Source organism: Canis lupus, chromosome 8 (genome assembly GCF_003254725.2).
Source record: "Canis lupus dingo isolate Sandy chromosome 8, ASM325472v2, whole genome shotgun sequence".
Lineage (NCBI taxonomy): Eukaryota > Metazoa > Chordata > Mammalia > Carnivora > Canidae > Canis > Canis lupus.
Window position 1 is genome coordinate 14729363 of NC_064250.1, and position 22019 is coordinate 14751381.

Consider the following 22019-nt stretch of genomic DNA (forward strand, 5'->3'; position numbering starts at 1 on the left):
TAGGTGAGGCATATTCCTGCCTTCTGAAGGCTTTGGCCCATCTATCATCAACATAAGAAATCTTTTTTTTTTTTTTTAAAGATTTTATTTATTTATCCATGACAGACACAGAGAGATGCAGAGACACGAGCAGAGTGGGGAAGCAGGCTCCATGCAGGGAGCCCAACCTGGAACTTGATCCCGGGTCTCCAGGATCACACCCTGGGCTGAAGGCGGCGCCAAACCGCTGAGCCACCCCGGTCTGCCCAACATAAGACATCTTTAATACTGATGCATTAGTTCTCTACTACATGAACTTCTCAATTTCAGAAGAGAATTTTTAATTTATTTGAGATTGCTTGAAATTTGTTTGAAATCTGTTAAGAGTTAAAAAATTATAGTATTACAGAACTTTCTACTTGAAGTGAGAGTTAGTAGCTTAATCTAAAGTCATTTCTGTCATTTTTCCAGCTACTTCTCCATTGAAATTCCCCCTTAATCATTACCTGTACTCTTATCAAGAGCTGAAGTTAAAAAATAAAAAAGAGCTGAAGTTAATCTCAGTCTGTGTGTGTGTTCTCCTTATTTGGTTACTTTATTAGTTCTGATGCAGGCTAAGTTTCTGTAACAAAGAGACCCAGAGTAGCAATAGCTCTGTCCCATGAGTTCATTCAAAGACCTGGGCTAGTAAGTCACCTCTGTCATACAGAACATGTGACTTCCATGTTAAGCATCCAAGGTAACCACCTCAATTAGTGATTTTTCAGTCAGGAGAGTAGGAATAGAGGAGGTCTGTAGCAAGCAGCTTTATCATTAAGGAGGTAACTTGCAAGGTGCATATATCACTTCTTCTCACATCTCATTGGCCAGAACTTAGTTATGTTGCTACTTCTAGTTGTGAGGCTGGGAAATGTACTATCTAGATGGGTGGCAGGAGAAGAGTCTATTATTTATGTTGTTTATTAAAAAAAATTTTTTTTAGTAATCTCTGCACCCAATGTGGGGCTCAAACTCATGATCCCAAGATCAAGAGTTGCATGCTTTTCTGACTGAGCCAGTCAGACACTCTGAGATTCTATTATTTAAAAGAAGAAAGAGACGATGCACACTGACTAATAACTATCAGTCTTTGCCATATTCACTTATTCTTCCATCAATTTTATTTTTTTATTTTTATTTTTAAAAAAATTGCTCCACAGGGGAATTTTATTGACAGCACTAGTTTATTTCCCTCTTAAAAAGACCAACTACAGGGGATCCCTGGGTGGCGCAGTGGTTTGGCGCCTGCCTTTGGCCCAGGGCATGATCCTGGAGACCCGGGATCGAATCCCATGTCGGGCTCCCGGTGCATGGAGCCTGCTTCTCCCTCTGCCTATGTCTCTGCCTCTCTCTCTCTCTCTCTGACTATCATAAATAAATAAAAATTAAAAAAAAAAAGACCAACTACAACCAAATGAACATAATGTCAATATTTTATTTTTTTTAAAGATTTTATTTATTCATGAGAGAGAGAGAGAGAGAGAAAGTCAGAGACACAGGCAGAGGGAGAAGCAGGCTCCATGCAGGGAGCCTTACATGGGATTCGATCCCGGGTCTCCAGGATCACGCCCTGGGCTGAAGGTGGCACTAAACCACTGAGCCCCCCGGGCTGCCCTAATGTCAAGATTTTATTGTCTTCATAACAAAATATGAAGCTTGGAATTGGATCACTTGGCCCTTTCTCTTCTTATCTCCTCCCAGTTGAAAATGCTTGCATCTCTTAGTAGCCAGCATTCTCTTAGATCTGCACTTGGGCTCCACACATTCAAGCCTCAGCGCGATCTTCCTTGTAGTTTTAGCCTTTTTCCAGAAAATCGGCTTAGTCTGCCCACCATAGCCACTCTGCTTCCTGTCATAACACCTAGAGTTATCCAGCTTTCCCTGGGCATAAAGAGAATCTTTGCCTTTCTTGTACTGTGTCACTTTGTAGGGTTGATGCTTACCACACTTCTTGCAGAGAGTCCGGTGGTTTTTAGGAACATTCACCATCTTTGCAAGAGCGCTATGGGCAAGGAAAGCTCTTCCATCAATTTTAATTCATATGTGACCACTGGTCTTTTATTCACACTCTCACTGGCTAAATAGGGATATGACTGATAATTCCTGCAGGCTGCTGTTGAACCAGGACAAGAATACGAGAATGTTACTGATCTTTGGAATTAGTTTCTCTACCTATTATCTATCTATCTATCTATCATCTATCTATCTATCTATCTATCTAATCTATCTATCTATCATCTATCTATCTGCCAATCTATCTATCCTCTATCTCATCTGTTTGATTTGTTCTGTTTGCCTCAGACTCTGATATAAGTTTGAACCTCTTGGTTTTGGGTAGATTCAATTTAGTCAAGGAATCTATAGATATTTTATTGGGAAAGTAACTGCATGTTAATGAATGAGTAGGAGTTAAATAAGAGTAGAAATAATTATAAAGCACCTGTCAAAAGTGAAGTGCTATAGAAATGCTAAATAATGACACTAATAAAAAACTGATTGTCGTGACTCCAAAGGAAGTGTTAAGTTGGAGTGTTTTGACGTGTATGGCATTTGAATGATCTAAATAGGTGTTTAGACACACATGAGAGACTGTTCTAGCCACTCAAGGGAAACAAGAGTCTGTTCTACCCACTCAATATTTTGCTGCTTCCGTGAGAATTTTATCATCTTTAAATATTATTTTAAAAGTAAGGATTGTGATGTCTTATTAAATTCATATAAAGGAAGGACATTGTCTACCAAAAATGTGACATTTTTCTCAGATTGCCTGGCTCTGTACCTTCAGTTCCTGGAGTCTCTGCCTCTGATAGAATCCACTGCTCCTGAACCTGTGTGTTGACCAGGCACACAAGAGTTAGGACTGCGTATCAGTAACTGAGCTCTTGGTAGAGTCAGAGCTTTGGATTAGGCAACTTTCTTGTTTTAAAACATCTTTAAATATGTCAACAAGAGCAAAAAAGCAATTTAAAAAAATAAAGACAAATCTTTACATACTTATTAAGTATAGGAGGCCACATCAAAAACAAAAATGTGGTGATTTGAATGTTAAGGGAAAGAAATATGAATGGATTATATTGTTTATAAGTATTAGTTGTTTTAAGATAAGAAAAGATAGATACTTTGAATTGTAAACCTCTGAATGTTTGAGATATCCTCAAGCTCCAACACTATCAGTACCCATACACGCTTTGATTTAAAATATTAATTTTAGGAGCACCTGGCTGGCTTAGTTGGTAGAGCATGTGGCTCTTGAGCTTGGGGTTGTGAGTCTGAGCCCCATGGTATAGAGATTACTTAAAAATAAAACCTTTTTAAAATTATTAATTCTGAAGTATTATTTAGCTTCTCACATGGGGCACAAAAACAAAACAAAACAAAACAAAAAATTAAGTATTATTTAGCAAAGTGGTGAAACCTCTGGCTCTGGACCTGCTTAAGAGGGTTGTGAGAATTAAATGAGGTAATGCATGTGACGTGCTTGGTTTAGTGCCTAGGATATGGGAAATACTCAATGTTTTCCCCTTTTTCAGAGCAGTTCTTCCAGTGCTTTGTGGTCTTCAAAGTGGGTTCTCAATCGTACATGGTGGTACAGGGTATACTATCAGAATAAATGAAAGAAAAAAACCCAAACTGATCATCTAACTTTCTGACTTTCTGGTAAGTGCTTAGTAAGAACACCTACTTTCAGATTTGTTATAATATATTTTTTGAAGACATATTTGTTTGAGAGGGAGAGAGAGCAGGGGGAGGGGCAGAAGGACAGGGAGAGAAAGAGAGAGAATCACGATCAAACTTCCCCCCCTGAGTGCGGAGCCCAATGGGGGCTTAATTTCATGACCCTGAGATTATGACCTGAGCTGAAATCAAGAGTCAGATGCCCAACCGACTGAACCATCTGGTGCCTCTAGATATGTTACGATAGATTCCAATGAATAAATCCGGGTGTTTTTTCTTTTCTCCTATTTAACTTCCTATTAAAGTAAACAGATGGAGACAACAGGGGTCACAGGTGAAGAAAATTGGCACTATAATGATTAATTTCCTCTCCCAAAGAACATTTGGGTATTTTCCTGGTATCCCAACTGGTTACTTGCAGTTTTTACAGGGAGGCCTGAGGGCTAAGGAGGGTTCAGGAGAGGGAGTAGTTGTATCTGCTGCTCCCTCAAAATCTCCTGTAGTAGTCACAATATGGGTGATAAGGAAAACTCCAAATTGTCACTCTAAGAAGCCCTATCCCATGGCCTGCAGTGCTGGAAATCCCCACAGTCCTGTGAACACTTCAAGGGCAGGAATATATCTTACTAGATTTTGTTTCTCCTGCATCCAACACTGGCATACAGCTAGTGCTTAATAGTGGTTTATTAATCAAATACCTCAAAGTAAAAAAAACTTCTTTATAATTTTGTGTTAGATTTAATTTTATTTAGATCTTGCTAATGCTAAGAGATTATATTATCTTCGTCTACTTTGTACTAAATAATTTTATAAACAAAGACAAGGTTTATATTCACTAAGGAAACTTTTAAAAAAGCAACCCATGAAAAATCTTTTTTAAAAATTAATTATGGTGATCCTTGGGTAGCTCAGCAGTTTAGCACCTGCCTTTGGCCCAGGGCATGATCCTGGAGTCCTGGGATCGAGTCCCATATCAGGCTCCCTGCATGGAGCCTACTTCTCCCTCTGCACGTGTCTCTGCCTTTCTCTTTCTGTGTGTGTCTCTCATGAATAAATAAATAAATAATATTTTTTAAAAAAAGAAAATTAATGAATCCTTGCCTGTTATATGCTTTGTAAATCTCTTTCCTCCTAAAGTAAAAAAGAAGTATGGATCCAAAATAAAATGCTATGGAACAGACATAACAGCCTGAGGGGACTGAAGTCATCCCTTCGTCACTTTAAAATGTAGATCTATCTACTTAGCACTTAGTTTTTTCAGGGGATGCCTCCACCAAATGTTAAATTAAAACACCTCTACGGGCAATTGAAAAGGCAGATATGAAAGCACTATAGACTCTTCAGAATGGAAGTGTTATATTTCACTATTCTATTATTGTTTGAGAGTGGAATGCTTAATTCCTTGTTGGAGCCTATTCTCTGAGGTAAAAATTTTATTTTTTAAAATTATTTTTATAATAGAGAGAGAGAGAAAGAGAGAAGGTGAGAAGAGCAAAGGAAGAAACAGAGATAGAATCTTAAGCAGGCTCCACACCCAGCGTGGAGCCTCACGTGGGGCTCCATCTCACAACCCTGAGATCATGACCTGAACTGAAATCAATAGTTGGACACTTAACAGACTGAGCCACCCAGGCACCCCTCTTGTGGTAAAAATTTTAATGCTTTCTCCTTGGGGTAGAGGTGAAGGCAGTGGGGAAAGGGGCTCAAATTTGGGGGTTTCTTTCAGAAGTTGTGCATAGGGGGTTCTCAGAGCAACTATCTGTTCTTGTTGGCTGTAGAAATCAGGGTGGTGGTTAGCCTTTTTGTGCAGTTACCCCTGAGCCAGGGCATGGGCCCAAGAAGGAATTAGACACAATCTACAGGATGTGGCTCACTCGGTGGGTTCTCCAAGAGAGTACTTGGACCTACCTCTTGACCCACCTTTATCTTTCAACAAAAGGAGGAAAGTGAGTTCCTTCCGGATCTTGTTGAGATGCTCCTTGGTGCTGGGCTCAGGCAGGATACAGCCGCTGAAGTGTAGTACATTTTAAAAACTCTTTCTGGGAAATGAAAACATAATTTTGAAGTAGTCTGTAATATTGAAATGCAGCACTTTGCTTCTTTTCGAAGCAAGTCTTGCTTTAGGCTCACTGAGTGCAGAAGGGTCCTCAAGGCGAAGAGGCTCAGAGACAGCAGGAATGGGATCTTAAGAAAGGTATCACTCATTTTCTGAAACAAATTGCTCTAATTAAAAAAAAAAAAGTGTCACGTTAGCAAGAGTAGCTCAATTGGTAATGTGACGGTGGGAATAAGTTGTAAAAAGCCTCCATAGAAATATCTGGTCTACTGATTTGTAATTTGCTGTTTTGAGTTGTGAAGGAAGGGATTGGAAATTGATAGCTAGTGGTCTCTAACACTTCTGGCCATTCCCTAGCCTTTCACTCTGCTCTCTCAAGAATAGAGACCTTGGAAAAATTTCTCCTCCATCTTCCTTTCCATTTTCCTGTCTGAATATTTGGCTGCAATAGGGAGAGATGGTTTAAGACAAAATTTTTTTCAATTTATGTCTATTTTAGCCATTACCCACAAATTCCTGTAAAAGTTTGAACACTTGATGATTTATTAATTTGTGCATTTGTAAGAAATTCTGTGCTCTTAATACTGAAAGAGCACTACCAAAAGGAAAAAAATAACATTTGTCGAAATACATACAATATTTGAGATCTGTGTCTACCTAGAAGCCCTATCCCACTTTCATCAATATTTATATACTTGCTTTTGTTTGATTCCATTTGTGTGAATTAAAATATTTTGCCATCTGTTTGTAGAAATGATAAAATTTACACAACTTTAATTGAATCAGATTGTGTATTGGTATAAGAAATTGTCATCTGTTTCATCATAGGCAACACCGAAGCAAAATGCTATATTGATGTAAAATATACGTGTTGGAGGATTATAAATCTCTTCAGGTTCTTGGAAGTATTATGCCACATTTATAGACCTTTTTTTTTTTTTAATACCAGTGCTTTTTCAAATTTAATGTGCATACAGATCACCTGGGGATCTTGTTAAAATGCAGTTCTAATTCAGTAAGTCTTAGACAGGGCCCAAGATTATGCATTTCTGACAACCTCTCAGTGCTGATATTCTGGAACACATCCCATACTTGCAGAGCAAGCATCTATATACATTTGCATTTTCAATTTTTTGGTCCCAGTATGATTATATTGGTTGGTAGAACTCAAAGTTGTCTTTACTTAGCATGATTTAAGTTATAACAAAATTTGCAACTTTGGCAATGAGTTGACAATTATCAATCTCCCTCTTTTTAAGGAAGAAAAGCTGAGATCTCAGCTGGTGTTCATTCTTGGTACTCTCAGATACCTTCTGTGGTTGTCTAATGGGGCTCTGGAGCTTTTCCAGTCTTCTAGTCACGTGTTCTTGGGGAAGCCTAAGGCTCTTTCTCTTCTTAGGACTTAAGGTACTTTAGACAAGCCAGTGATCCCATGTTGCTCTCTGAATTTTCATTTTCCCCACTTTTAAAATGGAGGTAAAACATTTTTCATTAGCCAAAAATGGTAAGAGTAAGCTGTTAAGTTTGAATGTTTAGTGATTCTAACAATCTGTTTTGCTGGAAATAAAGGGACTCAGGGAGTATGCAAACAAAACATCCTGAAAAAGAGCAAGACTCTCTTATCCACTGGCTGAGACAAGCTTGGTGTTCTTTGCAGTTTTTTTTCCCCCACCACACAAAAAGATTAAATTTTCTAGCCTCTCTTGTAGATATTTGGGACCATGAGGCTGACTTTTGGAAAATGGAATATCAGCCAAAATGAGGAATTCTTTTTCTAGACTTCATCCTTAAAAACCTTCTGCATCGGGCAGCCCGGGTGGCTCAGCAGTTTAGCGCCGCCTTCAGCCCAGGATGTGATCCTAGAGACCCGGGATTGAGTCCCACATCGGGCTCCTTGCATGGAGTGGAGCCTGCTTCTCCCTCTGCCTGTGTCTCTGCCTCTCTCTCTCTGTGTCTTTCAGGAATAAATAAATAAAATCTTTAAAAAAAAAAAACCTTCTGCATCAACCGCTAGTCTTCTCCTGCTTTTCTTTGGTGGCCTTTGAAATCACAAATGCCAGATTGTCAGCTGCAAGATGAAAGCACCTGGGTCCCAGAGCTTGGAGGATAGTTGTCCCAGAGAGCCATATGATCCATTTTGGACTGTGGTGGGAATGAGAAATAAGCCTGGATTGTGTTAAGCCACTGAGATTTTTGCAGTTGTCACAGTAGCCAGCATTAATAATTCTGATTAAGATACCTCCTGAGATTTTCTAGATGTGAGGAGGGATGAGGGATGGGAGAGCGGATAAAATGAGAGAAGAGGGTTGGTGGGCTTGGAAGAAGAGGATTGGGCGTGAAGATACCTTGTGAAGAGCAGGAGAGCCTGTGTCCAGAATCAATCTGGTGTCTACCTGTAGAACTTCCCTTACCATCACTGAAAGCTATGTTTACTGTTGGTCCTATTGGCATATGGAAAAGGCATTCTTTCCTCAATAGCTAGTAAATCCCCTATCAACTGGGCTTAAAACTCATCTGTACTTCAAGACTTTGGTTACTACAGAGCTTAAACATGTTAACTTCTCTCTTTCTTTTCTTCTCTCCTTCCCTGTATACATAAAGTTCCTGGAGTTTTGTGAACCACATAGCATGAAGAGGGTCCTAAATATCATCCAATAGGGGGATGGTGAAATGGAAGGAAAAGATATTGGTGTAAAAACTGTACAAACTATCTCAAAGCAAGGAGAGTGATAAAAAACATATCATAAAAATTACTAACGTTAAATGGTGTTTAATATGTGTCTGGCATTGTGCCAAAGACAGACCCATTTCATCTCATTTAATCCATCTATGTGAGAAGTTACTTTTTAAAAAAATTTAATAAAAACTGAGACACAGAGAAAGTAAATAAATTGTCCTGATCCCACAGCTAGTAAATGAAAAACACCACAGCAGTTTCCTACTGCTTTTGACCAAATACCTTGACGTGCTTTACAAAATCCTATATGAGCTGATTCTTGTCTGTAAATGTTTTCCTTTTGTAGTTTGTTTGTTTTTAAACTAGTATCATTTGCTAATCTTTCAAATCTCAGCTCAAAAGTCACTTACTTAGGGAATTCTTAGGGAATTCTTCACTGACCAACTCCCAATCTGAAATTCTGTCAAGTTCCCCTGCTCTCCACATTCTTAGCACCTTGTACTTTTCTATCATGGCACTATCAGAAACATTTATTTGTATTATACTTGGAGTACTGTCTGTCTTTTCTAGAATGTAATCACTGTGAGGCAAGGACTAATAGCTCATTATCTCTGCCTGGCACATATAAAGCTCACAGTAAATGTTTGTTAAGAGAATGAATAAAATGAATGACCCTTAGGTTTTAAATTGGCCTCTAGAATAAATATTGATGGAAGATGGGATGAGTGCAGGAGAGCAGGTAAAGAATATTGCTGTTTGAAGAGAACTATGAGAACCACATCACTTACTTGTATTCTTAACAGTTTCATTGTGTTGAAAGGAGAATTTTGTTTTCTTTTTTTTATTCTTTTCACAGTTCTGCAATGAGTGGTACTCTTATTATTTTCTGACGATAGTATTCTTCTATAAGAAAACTTGGGGTTTTCAATCTCCTGAGTGACCCTGAATTTATTACAAAGAATCCTTGAATTTATAAAAAATATTGGGCATTGTATATAGATTGATTAAATGGCATGCCTTCACATATGTACACTACTATTTAAAAGATATATGTAGATGCTATTATAAATAATGCAATGTATTTACAAGCATTAACAAATCCACAGTAACTTTTTATAGTCATGTATTTTCCTCAATTAGCAGATACTAAAAAAGTATTTTCACTTCTTAATATTTTTTAAAAATGGCTCTGTTCTTAAATGGTGAAAACTTCTAAAGAGAGTTAAATCTTCTAACTCTATTATGAACCTAGTTTGAAGATATTGAAACAGAAATAATCTGTTAAGATCCAATGTTCTAATTTTATATTGTATTTTTAATTCTTCATGAAAATAGTTTTCTTAAATCAAGGCCATCTCTGAATTGGGTTTGATTTTTCTTTTTGTGAGATATTTTTTTGGCTGGTTGGTTGTTCATTCTCTCCTGAGCTTCTTTGTGATACAGAGTACTTAGAGACGAATTACTAAAGGCAAGAATTGATAATTAAGGGAGATTATAAATTGACTTCTTACAAAATCAGGAAAATATTGTCATGCTATGAAAAATTTGTATTTGTTCGTGTAATTACCAATTTGACTATGTTAGCAGTAATTAAGAAAAGTGAAATCGTGGCTTTTAATAAATCAAATTTCTTACTCTATCTCTTTAATCCATTCTATCTTTGTATATCTCCAAAATAATCTTCCAGATTCCTTATTTTAACATTTCAATTTGTGCTAAAAAATCTGCAATGGCTCTAATTACCTACAATTTAAAGCCCAAGTATTTTATCTTAGTACGCTATATTCTTCCTAATTTACTCTTCTGTTCTTTTTCCTCAACGTGTCCCAACAAAGCTGCTATAGTGGGGAGGTTAAAGATCTGGTTGGAAGCAAGAAAAACTCAGGTCAAATCCTGGTTGTACCACTTGCTCCGAAGTGCTGGGCTGAGTGCCTAACAATCAATCCATGTCATACTCAAACAACAAGGCAGCCCTGTGAGGGGCATTATTAGTGTTACCTTGATTTTGTAGGTAAGAAAACTAAGGTTTACAGCAGCTAGATGGCTGGTCCAACACCACACAGATCAAGTGTATGGGCTGGAAAATGAGAGAGGTTTTCAATTTCTGAAAATAATTTAAAAATGTTGATTTTTCACAAAAAAATAAATGAGCCATAAATCACAATTTTGAATATACTTAAAAAATTTAAATCTAACTAAATAAGAGAATGTGAACGGTACTATAGAAATAATGAAGTGGAAATTATTTCCACACTTTTGTCTTGGAATTTATTTAGGAATAAAGCCTAGCATTGGTAGTAGACGAATAATGTTGACTATAGCAGGATGTGGGGACAGAACACCAAATAGAACTCAAGAACCTCTTTGAAAGTTTTGTTACTAGGCATGCCACTTAGCCTCTCTGAGCCTTAGATTTCCATATTCTAGGTGTGCCACAAGAATCTTCTTTCTGGTCTCACAAGATTAATTTGAGGATATGTGAAAATACTAGAAAATGTACTAAAAGCTGTGTAAGTATAAGATACTATTATCTATTCAAGATGTGACTAATTTTTAATATCAATAGAGAACAAAATCATACTATTTCCATCATGGGACTAAACTTTGATTATAGGGATACTTTTCTCAGGTCACAATATTTTTTTCCCATTTTTACCTATATAACTGTATAGATAGTTTTAGTTTTATTTTTTTAATATTTAATTTATTTATTTGGGGGAGGGAAAACAGAGGGAGAGGGAGAAGCAGACTCTGTGTTGAGCAGAGAGCCCTATGTGGGGCTCACAATCCCAGGACCCTGAGATCATGACCTGAGCTAAAGGCAGATGCTTAACTGAACCACCCAGATGCCCCAGTTTTATTTTTCATTAGCACAAAAAAACTACATTTTGGTTTTTGGGTGGATTAATAAATTGTTTCAGAAAATTGTTGGAAACTTAGTCAGCTGATTAATATTAATAAGCAATTTGTTCATGAGTTTTTAAAATATACTGAGGAAAACTTTAGCCTTGCACAATGTCTTTGGCTTTTTCCTTTACCCTCTTTATCGATGTCCTTCCTCACTGTTCCCAAGTTCCTCATATAAGAGAGTAATAAGCAGACAAATCAACATTCCTTTCTGTACAGCAAGGTCATTGGTCAGTGTACAAGAGAGTTCAAAGTTCACAGAATCTACTTATTTTGGCTTTTCAGCATATGTGGCTTTGCCTGATTGTAGCATGTAAAGTCAAAACTATACTCATATGGGAAGAAATGAAGAACTTAAGTCTCTAGTTTTTGCATAAAGACAGTAAAAGAAGAAAACATGAAATGCACATTTTCCATAACTACTGCACATTACTTTGCTTTTGCATGTGGGATAGATTTTGTGAAACCAAGTTAGTCATTCACTAGCATTTAGCCCTAGTATGATGTGGCACATAATAAACAGTACCAAACACAGGCTCTGTTGCATAATGGATAGCACATTGGACTTCTAATAAATAGTACCAAAGATGTGAAATACAAAAAAAATGATTCACAGAATACAAAGCATTTATTCCAAATACTCATTAAAATAAATGAAGAATAATAAATGAAAATAAATGGATAAGCCATGTATTTTATTTTATGCCCATACTTGGAATACTTTCATGTATTTAGAAAAGAAAAAAGTAAAAGATATGAATACTCTCCATGAAGCTGAACCAAAGCATTGGAGAAGTTTTTACTATAAAATTATTGTCAAGCAGAAGTACTTATGTGCTCGATTTCAAGATGAAGACTTTAATGTTTGTTTCAACAAATTAAGTGCTTTCAGTGGTGATATAAAACTATAGGTTCAAAACTGTTTTTGAAAGTTTTTAAAACCAAATGCAGTTGTTCTTTTGAACACACACACACACACACAAATAAAAGGATCTGGGCTCATTTTAGGGTTTCCTTCTATGCAGGAACCCTTTTTCCAACTTCACTATGCCTCTTCCTCTGAACTGTTGAGTAAATGCCTTATCAAAATAAAGGTTTCTTTCCTTTTCCAAAGTCATATTTCAGATTAGCTGATACAACTAAGAACATACATGCCACTGTTTACTTTCTAGCATGGATATGCTGGTAGGTTCAAACTCACCTGCTGACGTTGCAGAATGTACTTAGCCAAAGTGGCATTTAGGCAAGAGATAAAGAAACAGACAAGGGAGCTTCTCTGAGAGTTCTGAAATCAGGCCCTACCCAAGTTGAGTAAATAGAATAAGAGGGTTTGTGTTTTTGTTTTAGATTTACGTAGCTTCTGAAGTCCCTGGAAAAGGGTTTTGCTCATTGTAAGCACTTAGTATTTGTTGAATGAAAGAAGGAAAACTCAGGGAAGAAAAATGACTTCCCTCTACTTTACTTTTCCATAATGGTGGTGATTAATTAGGGTGGAACTATCCCATGCTGACCTTTTTGAGTAGAAGTGGGATGGAGAGAATGCGTGCTCGAACTTGGATCTCCCTAAATCACTTCCCCTGGTTTAGTATTCATCTGGAGGAATTCCTAGGGACCTGAGGTAGGACCCTTTCTTTGGCTCTGTTTTATATTCAATGCATGTTTGTTTGGTAACAGCACATCTCATCTTTCTAAACTGCCAGGCTTGGATGAATGCAAGTGTACTTCTGTTTTTAACTGTCTCCATCCAGTTATTGAAATAGAGCTGCTGGTGTACTTCGGTCAGAGGAGGAGGATATGAGTGGAAAAAACATTTGCATACCTGAGACTTACTTCCTCAAACATTGCAGTGTGGTGTTTCTCCTGTGTTGGAAACACAGGAATGCTTTCAGGTGGGACATCATTTGCCAGCCTTGACAGATTTCCCTGACATGTTATCCTCACATAATTCCATGGCCTGTTCAATCCCTTCTTCTGTCTCGGGCAGCAGTAACTGCCAAGATTTCCCATAAAATATGTTTTCTAGGTTCTTCTTTAGTCTTCATTGGTGCCTGAGAAGAAATATCCAAGTAATTTAGATGGTCTTGTAGGTGTGGATTTGCCAATATTTCTCTCCTCTTCCTTCCAGGTAATGCATATTTCTAATTCTAGATCAAATTAAAAGTCTAGTAGAACCATGATTTAAAAACCAAACTAAAAACAAAACAAAACAAAACAAACTGCAGTTATCTGTGATTCCCATCGCCACTCTCTTCTCATGAGTTTCCCTCCTGTGGATTCTAAGGTCATTGAAAGAATATTGAACTTATCAAAAGCAAAATATGTCTTTAGATATCAAACATTAGTTTCAAGGGATTCTTGGGATTTTCTCTTAGTGGTGTTATGAGTTTTAGGGATTTATAGTTAGATGTGTAGAAAAAAATAATTAAAAATAATTAGAAAATTATTTCTACCTGAAAAACTTAACAGCAATTATTATTTGAAAAGTTATTAAAATCAGTATGGGGATAATAAAAGGAATTTTCATTTCTCATCTATACAAAACTTTGGAATTTTCTTTCTTTGGTCTTGACAACTTGTGGCTTTATCCTGTTAATTATGAAACATTTTAATGGAAAGGTGTCCCTTAGTTAAGGGAAGATCAATAGTTTCCTGAGTATGATCATTTTTTCTCAAAGAGAAATTTCTTTCACTAAGAATTAAAATACAAAAATAAAATGTATTAAATTTTTTAAAAAAGATTTTATTTTATTTATTCATGAGAGACACAGAGAGAGGCAGAGCATAGGCAGCGGGAGAAGCAGGTTCCATGCAGGGAGTCTGATGTGGGACTCGATCCCAGGACTCCAGGATCATGCCCTGGGTCAAAGGCAGGTGCTAAACAGCTGAGCCACCCAAGCATCCCTAAAATGTATTAAATTAAGTGGAAAATAGTTCACACAATTTTCTTTATAACTTGCAAATAAATATTTTATCTTTGTCTATGTCTAGATGCTGTGATGTCATTGAGTGTTTTGTAGGCATAGCTGATGATGAAGCAAAGTAATCTGTACACTGTGTGCAAGTTATACCAAGATACAATATTAAACCCTAATTCTTGTCTCTGTGGTTACTAAAGTTAAAGGTTCAAATTAGGAAAAAAGGTGGTTGAGAGAGGAGGTCTTTACAGATTGCTCATTCTTTAAATATGTAGAAAAAGTTCAAATATCTAAATAATAATCTTAATATTATAAATATTATTAATAAAACTTAACAGTCAATCAACAATAACATATTTTATTGTAACATTGAAATAAGAAAGAAATGTGGGGAAGTTGTAGCATTTCCCACTGTTAGTTTACAAATAACAATATTTAAGCACAAAATATTAAACCAACATAATTAAGGCTCTTATACCTCAAGAGTCAGTTAGCAATAATATTGAAAGTATCTAAATTACTAAATGGTAGAGGAACATACTCCTGTGTAGTCTAGCTGCACCAAAATAGAAATGTCTAAATTGAAGTCAGAATAATGTTTTCAAAAGAACAAATCAGGCTTCTGCAGTTGGTTTGAATAAGATGCCTGAAGTGTGAATGTATAAAGTTGACTGTCATACACCATGACCCCTCTGGAGCTCTCCTCTGCTGGGTTCATGCTTCTATCATAAGTGTAGCTTCTTGAAGGCTAGTGTGAGAGCTGTTGAGTGGAAGAGTAAATTTCCTAATATTTCTACTTCAGAGAGTGAGTGAAAAAAAGGGAGGGGGGCTTAAAAACACATTTTTTTATGCAAACATTTTTTGAAGGTTCAAAGGTGGATGGGTGAAAGTTGCGTATGTCAAGTCTAGTAGTACTTGAGCAGCTGCACATTTCCTACTATAGAAAAAATGGTGATCTTATGGTTGGTTCAGATGTACACCTCAAGATAATTGAAACTTTCACCAGGGGTTTTGGACTTTCTATAAGAAAAAAACAATAATTGGAAATTGTTCATTGTGAATACATTAGATTTGTACAGACAAAACATTCATGAAGTGCAATTATAGCCAGTGTTGCTATATTAGTATGAATGTTAATAGCATGTTTGTTTTTGAAATGGGTTATGCATTCTGATAAATGTCTGCTTTAATCTAGTCATCTGTGTATCACTTGTCTAAGTACTCTCATTTAAGATGCCATATCCCTTCTTGTAGCAATAAAGGGGTAAAGCAACATTAATATTAAATAATTAGAAAAACAAAAGGGGAATGATTAAACATATTTACATAATTGAAATAACACTGTGTCGCAGTGGGAAATCGGGACAATGTTGTCTCCTTTCAAAGTAATTCATAATTCAGATTTTTAATTATGGCATATTCATTCATTTAAAGATGATTCTGGATGAGAGGGCCACTAATGAAATACAATCATTAGCATCTAAACAAAGTAATTTACAAAGTCTCCTTTAGGGGAAAAGATTTCTAGAACATCATCAATCACACGAGATATGCAAAAACAAGCAATTAAACCACACACAAGAACTACAACAGCCTTATATATCAGTAATGTACACATGAAAACATAACTGATTACAATGATTAGACTAGGGTAGTGTGGTTAATTTGTATTTTATGTAGTGATTCCATGGAAGAATGCACCCGGACAGACACATTACACACAAGAGGAACTTCATTTCATTAATACTCACTTAAAACACATGACCAAAAACACCCAAAATACAAACCTTGAATTTTGAGTCATTGCCTATTCATCCACATGGGATCAAAATCCTACATGGGTTGATAAAACATCTTCCTTTCTCCTGCATTTCTTTTTGCCTGCTGTTTACTTTTATAAATTGGCAAGATGTGGAATTAGGAAAGTATTTTGTGAGAGGCAGGTGCTGCCTTGGTTTCTCATTATTTGTTCAAATCCTGCTTTAGGCTTCCAATGACAAAGTGCTTCCAGCCCTTACAGGGTCAGTGATTTACTGGCTCTTCTTCCATATACACAATTACAGATCATTAAACATGCAGCAGGACTAAATGGATAGTACAATTCTCTGACTATTAATGCTTGTGTGTGGTATCTTGCTATAATTGCTGAAAACCTATACTACTTACTTCTGCCAGTAGATTTTTCTTTGTGAAGGTGGAAGGAAGGCTTGGGTGGAAAAAGAGAAGGAATTAGGAGAGTGGTGTTGTGCTGAGGAGGGGGGAATCCGTGGAGGAGGCTGGCACCCCTGGTGTAAGCTGAGCCGCCTTCGATAACCACCAGCTACAGAAGCCAAAATATGCTCTATTGGGTACTCAAAGGATAAAAATACTGGTTAATTTTCAACAGCGCTCCTTCATTTGACTTTACAATTTACAACAGTGAACATTAATGCAGGAATAGCTTGGTTGAGGAGGAGTTTAAAATTAGAGCCCCTCTTCTCATTAGCCCCAACAGCCTGACCCAGGGTGACTGAGAAGCAATTTGTCGCCAGATTCTCATTTTGCTTCTGTTATGGCTCCTTGTAAATGAAGCGCGGCAATTTATTGTAGCACCTCTAGGAGTCAAGAACATAATGTGTAAAACACATACAAAAAAAAATCTTTCTTCACATTCATTAACACCCAGCACATAGAGGCTGTTCACTTTTCCCTCTAATGAAGTGTGTGTGTGGGGGGGGGATCTTAAATCTAAAGCTTTCCATCATGTGAAGAAGTCCTCTTCAGGCCATTAGACAGAGGCTGAGTTGGATTGAAGAAAGGTCATTGACAAAAACAGAGAATGGCAATATGAGGAAAAATAGAAAATGGATAAAGGAGGAGACTTTAGAAGCCTCAAAGAATGGAAAGTACATTTTTGGCATCCATGATCAACCCTTCTTGTCTCTCAGTGTATTTTCTGTTATCAGTGAAGAAAAGAGTAGACGGCTTTTTATATAGCTGGAAATTGCTCTACTGTTTGGCCAATTCTCATTTCTTCACCCCTGATCTGACCTTGTAAGCGGCATTAAGTTAGGTTCATTTGAAGATCATATTGTCTCTAATCTCTAAAACATGTTTGCTTATTTTCTCTCCCCTCCCACAGCCTGTGCAAGAAATTGCGGTGTCCGTGGTTTTAATGCATTCTGGCTATGTAATAGGCTGTTCTGGCCCAGGGCTGGCCATAGGCTTTTATCTTACTTCTGTGATTAATTTTGATTAATGGTTTGGTTTGTGTGGGGTTTCCAAATGGCACTTCCAGATGAACCTAATAACAAATTACTATACAGAAAAAATTGCAAGAGGGTCCAGGATTGCCCTTTTGGATTAAATGCTGTAAGTTGTCATATACTGTACTTGCATGCTCTTTACCCATTTTATGATGTAGTAATAGGCACTTAAAACTTGTGGCAATCATAGTGGTCTTTTAAAACTCATTTTAGAAAAAGTCAAATATTGAGGCATAGAACCAGGTGAAAAATATAGGTAAAATTTGAAAGATTTTCTTTTGAGGGTTTAGTGAGTGTTTATGAAGTGCCAGGTACTGTGCCAAGCAGATTAAATGACTTAACTAAGTTATTCCTCACAATACCAGGTTAGTATAATTAAAGTAGGAGTAGGAGACTATAAGCAATACTATTGAGTACAATTATTATCTTCCTTCCTCTCCATAGTGTGGATGAGGAACCTGAGGCACAGAGAGGTAGAATTACGTGCCCAAAATTGAAGGGCAAGAAAAAGGCCAACCTAGGATGCTAGCCCAGGCCATATGTTATAACGTCCTGTACACATCCTCTCAGCACATTGCTGCTCATTGAGGGCATCTTTTGTTTTAAACTCCCAGAGCAAGTATCTCTTCATGCTTCTATTAAACTTAACAAACATCAATGTTTGTGATGGTACAGGTTAAATTTTCTCTTTAAAACATTGAAGTTTATAATACCAAAGCACTTAAACTTCTGTTTTGCCGAATGTATCAAATTTACTATAGGAAATAAAACATTATTGTCTCTTTTCTGCCTAACCCAATTGATCAATGTCCATTTTTATGTTGCCTTATTCTCCTCCCATTACCTTTCTTAGTCCCATTCTTAGTACATCTGAGATTTAGACTGGGGTTGCTTCAGGCAGTTGAGTTTTGGTTTTTAATATTTTATTTGTCCTCATTCATAAACAGTGTGTCTACTAAGTAAGCATGGTTAATATCTGAAGGTCAAAATTTGTCACACACAAAAAAGGTGTGATTAATTAATTTAAGAACAGTTGTCTTAGGCAATTTGGGTGGCTATAACAAATATGCAATAAGTTGGATGACTTATCTACAAAATAAATTTATTTCTCACAATTCTAGAGGCTGGAAGTCCAAAATCAGGATCCCAGCATGGTCGTTTCTGGTGAGGGCCTCCTTCATGGTTGCCAATGACTGCCCTTTCACCGTGTCCTCACAAGGGGATAGAGAGCTAGAGAGCTCTTATTTTTTTCCTATAAGGACATTAATCTCATTTATGAGGGCTCTACCCTTTAGACCTAATTACCTACTCCAAGGCCTCAACTCCAAATACTATCGCATAGAGATTACGGTTTCAACATGTGAATTTGGGGAAGACACAAACATTCAGTCTATAACAACAATTCCACTAAAAAACCTTTTGTTACAATTCTCAATTTCATCAATCATGCCTTTGTAATGAAGCCTCCACAAAAACCCAAAAGGAGGAATTTCAGAGAGCTTCTGGATTGATGAACACCTGGAGGTGCTGAAGATTGACACTCTGGGGAGGGTATGGAAGCCATGAGCACTTTCCCATGCACCTTGTGCTATGCATCTCTTCCACCTGGCTGTTCTTGAGTTACATCTTTTCATAATAAACCAATATTCTATTTAGTAAAGTGTTCCTCTGAGTTCCGTGAGCTGCTTTAGCAAATTAATCAGACCCAAAGAGAGGGTCTTTGGAATCTCTGACCTATAGCAATTTTGTCTGAAGCCCAGGTGACAACCTGGGCTTACCACTAGGATCTGAAGTGTGTGTGTGTGTGTGTGTGTGTGTGTGTGTGTGTGTGTGTGTTGAGGGCAGGGAGTAAGATAAGGGCAGTCTTGTACGACTGACCCCTTTACCTGTGGAATCTGATGCCATCTTGAGTGGATAGCAGTTGTCGTTGTTGGGGAAACACGTCTGCCTCCACCCTCACACATTAGAAACTGGGGTCAGAACATCCTTAATAATGAAACAGTGTTAGCTCTGTGCTGAACCCCAGCATCATCTAGTGATTGTGATGGTGTATATCTAGTTCTGTTGGACTATTTGCTCCACAAGGACAGAATGTGTCAACCTTAGTGTATTCTTAAAGGAACAGTATGGTGTTGCCATGAAGTACAAAGTTGTCACTGAAGGAATGGTTCTTCTTTAAAAAAAGAGCCTGGAGCATCTGTGCTCCGAAAGCTTTAGACAAATGAGCAAATATGACATTGGCCATAAACTGGTGGGCAAACAACTTCTAATTGTTTATTATTTCACTTGGAGCTATTCAATTTCTTTGAATTAACTGTGATAGTCTCCATGTAATTCTTACTTTCTTAAAATGTAATATGATTTCTGAAGGACAGGAGAAAAGGTTTCTTACATAATGCTTTGTGTTCAATAGGCATTAAATAAAAATTGTGGGTTAATACCCCAAACCTTTGTTAATTCCTTGACAGATTAAAAAAAATATTTGTACCTACTGTATGCAGCCAGAACAGGCTAGATGCTGAGCTAGATGTTGGGGATATAAAGATGAAAAATTTCTGTTCTTAAATTTAAGAACAATGAGGGGATACAGACACAGAAACAGATGCAAAAAGATAGCTTTCTCACTGATTATGTCCTAACTGAGGAGCCAAAGCTTTGTTTATACCTCTGGTTATCTGAGATTGTATAGTTGATATATTCAGATGATTTGGATTTATTATCTACCTTTCACAAAGCTGCTTTGGTGTGGTGTAGACCCCAAAATACAGATCATTAAATCAATCATGCTCAGAGATTGAAATAAGTACAATCCCTGGGATCGAGTCCCACGACAGGCTCCCTGCATGGAGCCTGCTTCTCCCTCTGCCTGTGTCTGTTCCTCTCTCTCTCTCTCTCTCTCTCTCTGTCTCTCATGAATAAATAAATGAAATCTTAAAAAAAAAAAAGATTTATAAGTACATTCAGTATCTTCAGAGTAGGCTCACTCAGTAAAATCCGAATCCAGCTTCTATATGATGCCATCTAAGTATTTGAGGGTTGTTCTTATGTGCCCATAAAACCTAAGAGGCAAATTTACAGTAAAGCTAAATTTCAGGGTACCTCACCCACATGGAGCCCTAGAAACAAGTTCCTATAGGCCTATGTCAGGAGGACTTGCCAAAAGAAGATATTTTAACCATTGCTGTCTGTGCCTTTCCAGTTCAACTTCCCATCCATCACACTTCCCCCTCAGGTGGGGTTCTGCATTAGTGGCTTTGAATAGTTCTTGGATATAACTAAGTGGAAATGTATTTGGAATGCATATTATTTGGAATTCAGTGGGATCCATTTATGTAGTTTGCAATCACTTCTGTATACAGTTAAATTATTCTAACTGCTATCATCCTGACTTGAAAATTGAAATGAAATATATGGAATTTCAGAGGGTCCTCAATAGTCACAACAACTGTGAAAAAGAAGAACAAAATGGTAAGATTCATATTTCTTGATTTCAAAACTTCCTTTAAAGATACAGTAAGTCTTGGGATACCTGGGTGGCTCAGTGGATAAGAACGTCTGCCTTAGGCTTAGGGTATGATCCTGTAATCCCGGGATTGAGTCGCACATCAAGGTCCCTGAATGGAGCCTGCAAGTCTCTCTGCCTATGTCTCTGCCTCTCTCTTTTTGTGTCTCTCATGAGTAAATAAATAAAATCTTAAAAAAAAAAGGATACAGTAATCCAAACAGTGTGTTTCTGGCATAGGATAGATATATGGACTGATGGAATAGAATTAAGAACCCAGAAATAAACACATATATGTTATCAGTTGATTTTCAACAAGGGCATCAAGGCTACTCAATGAGAAAAGAGCAGTTTCTTCAACAAGTGATGTTGAGAAAACTGGATATCATATACCAAAAATTACTTAAGTATTATGTAGCCAGGAGTGCCTGGCTGGCTCAGTAGGTAGAGCTTGTGACTGTTGATCCTGGGGCTGTGGGTTCAAGCCCCATGGTGGAGGTAAAGATTACTTTAAAAGAAAATAAAATCTTTTAAAAAAAGTATTCTGTAGCCAAAAAGCAGGAGAAAAAGTATTATAGAGGTGTGTCAAGCAGTTAAGTAACATAAGTTATTACATTATTCTTATGGATTTTGTGATAATTTTTCCAAGTTTGATCCCTTATTCTATCTAAATAAGTATTCACTTTCATTTTGTATTCAATTTTTTCTTTTATTCTGAAAGTGCTTCCTCCTCCAAAATAGTATAAGTTTTGGGCCCTGTTTGACCTCTGAAAGTTAGGTAGTGAGTCTCTAGTGGCCCAGATAGTACATACAATGACAAATGGAGTAAGGCTGCTAGCTAAACCCACTTTCTTAGCTGGGTGCCCTCAACATTGAAAATTCTACACACACAAAAAAAAATAAAATAAAATAAATAAAATAAAAAAATAAAAAAAAAAGAAAATTCTACACAGTAGCCCTATCACCTGCTATACAAATGTTTCAAATGAGGTTTGAGCTTCTCAGTATAAAGTAGGGCTGTCTT

General features: G+C 37.0%; 1 protein-coding gene across 1 annotated transcript; it reads right to left on the reverse strand.

The window, feature by feature from the left end:
- Window positions 1-1638: 1638 nt before the first annotated feature.
- On the reverse strand, window positions 1639-2007 carry LOC112657914 (60S ribosomal protein L36a-like). The gene has a single exon (XM_025444040.1). The coding sequence runs from the start codon at window positions 2005-2007 to the stop codon at window positions 1639-1641; it is 369 nt and encodes a 122-aa protein (XP_025299825.1).
- Between the last annotated feature and the right edge of the window lie 20012 nt (window positions 2008-22019).

Coding starts and splice junctions, on each gene's coding strand:
- LOC112657914 (XM_025444040.1), bottom strand. CDS start 2,007: ATGGTGAATGTTCCTAAAAACCACCGGACTCTCTGCAAGAAGTGTGGT.